At 40.9% G+C, this 6,848-nt stretch overlaps 1 protein-coding gene across 1 annotated transcript; it reads right to left on the bottom strand.

Moving 5' to 3' along the window:
* Positions 1-895: 895 nt before the first annotated feature.
* arf3a (ADP-ribosylation factor 3a) lies at positions 896-6,428 on the bottom strand. Its single transcript, XM_049581100.1, has 5 exons — positions 6,339-6,428; positions 5,026-5,208; positions 4,825-4,935; positions 2,594-2,718; positions 896-2,492 (listed from the first exon to the last, which is right to left on the bottom strand). The coding sequence occupies exons 2-5, from the start codon at positions 5,171-5,173 to the stop codon at positions 2,331-2,333; spliced, it is 546 nt and encodes a 181-aa protein (XP_049437057.1). The 5' UTR covers positions 5,174-5,208; positions 6,339-6,428; the 3' UTR covers positions 896-2,330.
* Between the last annotated feature and the right edge of the window lie 420 nt (positions 6,429-6,848).

Below are 6,848 nucleotides of genomic sequence, written 5' to 3'. Positions count from 1 at the left end.
AAGGTGGTGGAGGAACTGGGTCCAGCAAGGAAAAAATGAGTAAGGCAAAGCAACTTTGAGTTTTGGTCTTTTTATTGATTGATCGACGTAGTGCCAGGAATCATTAAATCATTCAACACTTCTGCACCAGTTTGTGTTGTTTTTATTTCCTCTCCTTGATAATATTCCATTTGATTAAATAAATCCATTTTCCGTTTGCTCCTTTTTTTTTTGAATAAGCTTTATCGGTTGGAATGTTCTGCAGTCTCTCTTTTCTACAGTGTTTCAAGTTTAAAATCTGCCAATAGTCATTGAAAGAAAGATGGTTTAGCCACAACAGTACTGTGAGTGCATCAGTGTTACAGATCATAGGTGAGATACTTGAATGTCGGACATTCCTACATACAAACCTGTTATCAAAGAGAAATTAACCACTGGCAATATAAGGCCACAAAAACAATTTTCACACCAAACTGAACGTAATAGAGGACACGTCACACACACAAGCTGCTGTCAGTTATACATATCTGCCAACACACTGACCCCAATATCTACAGGTGTATCAACAACACTTTTCAATTTGACCGCGAATACCATGGTATACTTTTCTCGTTACATAAACATATATACAGTTGCGCTGACATAGAAAAGCATGCTTTTGCATATTAGAAGGTTGTTCGGTAAACTTTACACTAAATCCATAACATGTATCAGTACAGCGTTGTTCCAACCAGCAGCAGTAATTTAGACTAACAAATATAGTCTGAGGAAACAGGCTATTATAATTCACTTTTATTACAGATCTTGTACATTATTAACATGCCTTATGATGCAGTATTACTATCATCCTCGCTCCTATTTTTTTTCAAATTATGTGATTTGTGTGAACACTCATAAAGACAACGGTCTGATCTAGTTAGCAAATTAAGAAAAGAAAAAAAAACGACACTAAAATCAACACTTGCCTTTTGGTCCAAAATGAATAAATACTCCATTCAAAAATACAAGAAAAAAACCCAGACATTTTGTACAACAATAATGCATCTAGAGTTATTCTGGGCAACGTAATACAGTGAAATACGGTTAACACAAGAAACACATGTAATGTCACGCCAATTAGGGATGAATAAATCAGGATGACAAGCAATGTGAGTTGTCTTGACGGATATAGTGCAGCTGCTCGCACAAACTGACTTAAAAAAATAAACATTCGAAAACCATGTAAGCTCTCTGATATTGCCAATCACATGCTCTGCTGCATCACTCTTCACAGGCCAGTAGCAGCATTTTTTTTCCCACCCCCTAAGCCACAGAGCTGGTACAGTGTTCCTGTTCTGTCATCTGTATCAGTTCAGCTATCACACCTCGCTGATGCCAGACAAATTGTTTTAACCCTTATTGAGCCAGGCAAGTCGACTAAGAACAAATCTCTATTTACAGCAGCGGCCTGCGGTAGATCACAGCTCTTACAAGCCCACGAGCCAGTACTGGGATATCTCCATGCAGATTGGGAAGCGGTAATATACAGTGATACTAGGGCTTCTTTTTTTTTTCACCAGCTGCCTTAGCAGTAAATGCACATTGCAATAAAGGGAGAGAAACCATATGATGCACTTAGGAAATAAAACAAACTTACGAATAAATAAATAAATAAATAAATACATGTCGACAAAAATAGAAACTGTTTGAGACTTTCCAGTGTGTCTAATAAAATAAATAAAATTCAAATCAAGGATAAATAAACTTAAATAAAATATAAGATAACTGAAGCACAAATTGAGCTCTGAAGCGCATAATTTGGTGGTAAAACACAAGTATGGACGGAAAAATGACAACTTCACATTTATCTGAGCCTGTATGAGTATACTGTTTTTAAACAATGTGATAGTATCTGAGATAGTAGTAGTAGTCCCACTATACTATTATGACATTCTTTATAATTTACATTAAGTTTAAAGTATCTGAGGGAAGGTTGCTCTACATCGTCACGCTTTCTGAACAAATTAAAAGGTGATGGAGGGCAAAGAGACTGCAAAGTAGGGGAAATACATATGCCTTTACAGTAACATTATACTATTACATCCCAATATTTATGTATTCAGTGTGTAGAATGTAAGTCGTTTAGGTCAACACTATTGGTTTGTAAATATTTAAAAACGCTCACCGCAGATCAAAACAAATGAAATTAATCAAAATAAAGAAATGAAACGAGTATTTTTGGGGGAAAGCCATTGAGAGTCACCCCCTGGGAGCTTTTCAGCACTGCCTCTCCATGTAAACACAATGGATCCCCTATAACCACTACCTGGAGCTGGCACCCAGGCTCTTCCCCACTCTACCGACTGGACTCCTCACTTTTTGTTCTTCAGCTGATTGGCCAGCCAGTCCAGGCCCTCGTAGAGACCGTCTCCACTGGTGGCGCAGGTGGCCTGAATGTACCAGTTGCGGTGGCGTAGCGAGTGAAGGCCCAGCTTGTCTGTGATCTCTGCAGCGTTCATGGCATTGGGCAGGTCCTGAAAGAAACCACATCAGGTGTGTCAAACAGTGGGCCTGTGTTGGTGCAAAACTGCATAAAGTAAGGAACACATAGGGGAAGACACAAGGAAGCTTATACCTGTTTGTTGGCAAAGACGAGCAGAACAGCATCCCGCAGCTCGTCCTCAGCCAGCATCCTCATCAGTTCCTCCCGAGCTTCGTTCACACGCTCACGGTCATTGCTGTCCACCACAAAGATCAAACCTGCAGGGAAAGATGAGAGCTTGTCTTTAAAAGGGTTAAATAAAACCAAAACCATTAGCTCTGCTATCCCAGAATCAGTTTCACCCATGAGACAATAAGCCCCTGGGCTTGCAGAAGGCCCCACCACCTCTCTTACTTAGAAGCAAGACACATAGACTTTACAGTTGGTTAGCCTCTTTGGTTTTTGTGTCTCATTGTTCTGTGTCTGTAGTTTTACACCTTATTGTACTCCCCTTGTATCACTTTGTAGTCATTCTGTGGTCTCTCTTTGTGGTCATTTATAGTCTCTGTGCAGTCATTTTTTTGTCTTTTTGTGGTAATCTTTAGTCTCTTTGTAGTTGCTTTGCATCTCTTTGTAGCCACTTTGTGATAATTTTGTGCCATCTTATAGTCATTTTAAATCTCTGTGGTCATTTTGTGTCTCTTTGTAGTTGTTTTGTGTCTGTAGTTGTTTTGCACCTTTGTGTGGTCTTATGGTTTTGTGTCTCTTAATAGTTGGTAAGGATCTTTTTGTAGTCATTTGGTGTCTCTTTGTAGTCATTTGGCGTCTCTTTGTGGTCATTTGATATCTCTTTGTAGTCATTTGGCATCTCTTTGTGGTCATTTGGTGTCTCTTTGTAGTCATTTGGTGTCTCTTTGTAGTCATTTGATATCTCTTTGTAGTAATTCGGTGTCTCTTTGTGGTCATTTGGTGTCTCTTTGTGGTCATTTGGCGTCTCTTTGTAGTCATTTGGCATCTCTTTGTAGTCATTTGGTGTGTCTTTGTGGTCATTTGATATCTCTGTGGTCATTTGGTGTCTCTTTGTGGTCATTTGGCATCTCTTTGTGGTCATTTGGTGTCTCTTTGTGGTCATTTGATATCTCTGTGGTCATTTGGCGTCTCTTTGTAGTCATTTGGCATCTCTTTGTAGTCATTTGGTGTGTCTTTGTGGTCATTTGGTATCTCTTCATAGTCATCTGGCGTCTTTTTGTGGTCATTTGGTGTCTCTTTGTGGTCATTTGGTATCTCTTTGTAGTCATTTGGCATCTCTTTGTAGTCATTTGGTATCTCTTTGTAGTCATTTGGCATCTCTTTGTAGTCATTTGGTGTCTCTTTGTAGTCATTTGATATCTCTTTGTAGTCATTCGGTGTCTCTTTGTGGTCATTTGGTGTCTCTTTGTGGTCATTTGATATCTCTTTGTAGTCTTTTGGCATTTTTTGTGGTCATTTGGTGTCTCTTTGTGGTCATTTGATATCTCTTTGTAGTCATTTGGCGTCTCTTTGTAGTCATTTGGTGTCTCTGTGGTCATTTGGTATCTCATTGTAGTCATTTGGTATCTCATTGTAGTCATTTGGTGTGTCTTTGTGGTCATTATGTGTCTCTTTGTTGTCATATTGTGCCTATTTGTAGTTGGCTAGCATCTTTTTGTAGTCTTTTTGCATCTCTTTGTGGTCATTTTGTGTCTCTCTGTAGTCTTATTGCATCTCTTTGTGGTCATTTTGTGTTTCTGTGTAGTTGGTTAGTATCTTTTTGTTGTCATTTTGTTCCTCTTTGTAGTCTTATTGCATCTCTTTGTGGTCATTTTGTGTCTCTTTGTAGTTGGTTAGCATCTTTTTGTAGTCATTTTTGCCTCTTTGTAGTCATTTTGCATGTCTTTGAAGTTATTTTGTGTGTCTTTAGGGTAATTTTGTGTTCCTTTGTAGTCATTTTGTGTGTCTCTGTGGTCCTTATGTGTCTCTTTGTAGTCCTTATGTGTCTCTTTGTAGTCATTCTGTGTGTCTTTGTAGTCATTTTGTGTCTCTTTGGGCCCCAGAGCCTGTGACTGTAGTAATACATCCATGGTTTCACCACACTGGTTAAAAATATGCTGACATCATACTGTTCAAAAACCATATTGCTAGACCAACTTTATTTATTGCTGAGGCTTTCAACATGACTAAGACGATAATAATTTGAAACAGTTGGAGGCTGTATGCAAATGACCTCATCTAAAACATTAGTCAGATATGCCCTCAGGTGCTGGGGGCGAGCAATTGCTGCAGGCTCTGCCACAGCTCTGAGCGGCCCTATTTAGTCCAACATGAATGACTGGTGCGTCATCTAAGGGGCTGCTGGTGTGTCTCACCCTGAGTGTTCTGGAAGTAGTGCCTCCACAGGGGACGGATCTTGTCCTGGCCACCCACGTCCCACACGGTGAAGCTGATGTTCTTGTATTCTACCGTCTCAACATTGAAACCTGATTTAAAAAAAAAGCAAAAATGAGTTACACAACTCAGTGACAGGTGTTTTTACCTAACACTGTCAGTAACAAATCCAATCCACGCACCAATTGTGGGGATGGTGGTAACGATCTCCCCCAGCTTCAGCTTGTAGAGGATGGTGGTTTTCCCGGCAGCATCCAGCCCCACCATTAGAATCCTCATCTCCTTCTTGCCTATCAGGCTCTTCAACAGGTTACCAAAGATGTTCCCCATGATGACCGGCGGCTCTCACCTCAACTGCAACAGAACTGTTACACAAGGAACTCAAGAGACCACTTGCAATACATAGCAACAAAGCAGCCAAAACAAACCGTCAACCACATACAGAAAGTCAGAAACCACACCAAAAAATCACGCGGTGAGACACAGTAGCTCTTCAAAAGCAACTCTCAACATTACCACCTCGTTAGGGCTTGAAGCCACCTCAGAGAACCAGTAAAAGCATACTTCACACCTTGGCAGGCGGCTGACCTGACTTGAGGGCTGTTGCTTTACACTTTGACAACTCACAGGGGAAACAGGCAGCCATACTTGATCTCTGTTTTGTGGATCAGCTTTCATGTGGTGCAGAGTAACCACCTTTTATGCTGTTTGCTGGCAAGTGGATAAATGCCTGTGTAACAATCAATTCATATTACATTAAATGACACATAACCTCGGGTTGTGAGAATGTATGATGCACATAGACTATAGAAGCATGAGGCTTTGAATTTGGCTTTTCTGTCTTGGTATGGTCCCTTTAACAGGCCAACTCTGCTGTCAACTTGTGCTAACATCTACCTGAGGGGCTTTTTGGGGGGGCTAATTTAGGGATATCCCAATATTACCAAAAAATATGCATCCACAGCCCACCATGGCTGTGACTACTAATCTAATAAGCTTATATTTTGATGATGTAACCGATGCTATCACTGCCAAGCTACGTTTCCATTCATTTATATCGAATGCAAATGCTATAGCTGCTAGCATAGCCTGTTACAGCTGCAGTGGCCGCACATCCATGTAACGCTACATCTGTCATAGCGCGAGGGGAAGACGGCTGCTGCTGCAGTCCGGGCAGACGATGAATTTGAATGAGCCAAATTACGTATTTACACCGTGAAACGACGGTTATTCGAGCGCAGTTAGCTAGCGACCATATTAGCTAACGTCTTAAGCATTGAAAAAAAAATTCTCCGGGTCAATTTGTGTGCTGTAATCCCCCTCGTACAGTCACGACAAGCGCACCAGTCGGCCTGATGTCGTCGATTACCGGCGGTTCATTTTGCCGAGAGGCGTTAAACGAGGCGTTAAAACAGCCACACATACGCTGCGGTCACCTTTACTACTCGTATACATCTTTGAGCATTTTCACCATTTGCATCTCATTCACACTTACCCGTCAACGGCAAGCAGGCTACCAGCTGGATTCAGGCAGAGGACTGGATGATAGTCTCGCGAGGAGCAACGATTGGGAAGCTGTGTACTCTCGCGATGGTTGGGTTGTCAGGAGCACCTCTCACGTTTGCCATCTCCGATGACTTGTGAAAAGCAAAGTGCACTGCTGGAGAGCAACTGTAATTTCATTGTCTGTTTATGACCACATGAATAATTGTAAGTAACACCAGCATCGACCTGCTTTGAGACTTCCTTTTATTTATTTATTCCTTTTAGATCAAATAGTGTCCAGCTTTTATTCACACACAGTTTCCCATCTGACAAATAGACACAGCTTGTGTGTTTAAATATGACTGTGTGCTTTCACAGCAACTAAACCAATATGAACTGTAACAGAGAGTCTGCAGGCAAACATGCTTGAATAATTAAAACAGGAATCATCTTAATGAATAAGTAAATGGCTGACTGTAATAGGACGCCAAGTGATACTTCCTGGCAGCAGGCCTCTGTG

The sequence above is a fragment of the Epinephelus fuscoguttatus genome, linkage group LG7 (assembly GCF_011397635.1).
Source record: "Epinephelus fuscoguttatus linkage group LG7, E.fuscoguttatus.final_Chr_v1".
NCBI lineage: Eukaryota > Metazoa > Chordata > Actinopteri > Perciformes > Serranidae > Epinephelus > Epinephelus fuscoguttatus.
This window is presented reverse-complemented; position numbering and strand designations above follow the sequence as displayed.

Bases quoted from the DNA above. Each gene is read 5' to 3' on its own strand.
- arf3a (XM_049581100.1), bottom strand. From the start codon at position 5,173: ATGGGGAACATCTTTGGTAACCTGTTGAAGAGCCTGATAGGCAAGAAG. The intron at 2,719-4,824 runs GTGAGACACACC...CTTTCCCTGCAG, and splicing joins CTACTTCCAGAACACTCAGG to GTTTGATCTTTGTGGTGGAC. The intron at 2,493-2,593 runs GTATAAGCTTCC...GGTTTCTTTCAG, and splicing joins TCGTCTTTGCCAACAAACAG to GACCTGCCCAATGCCATGAA.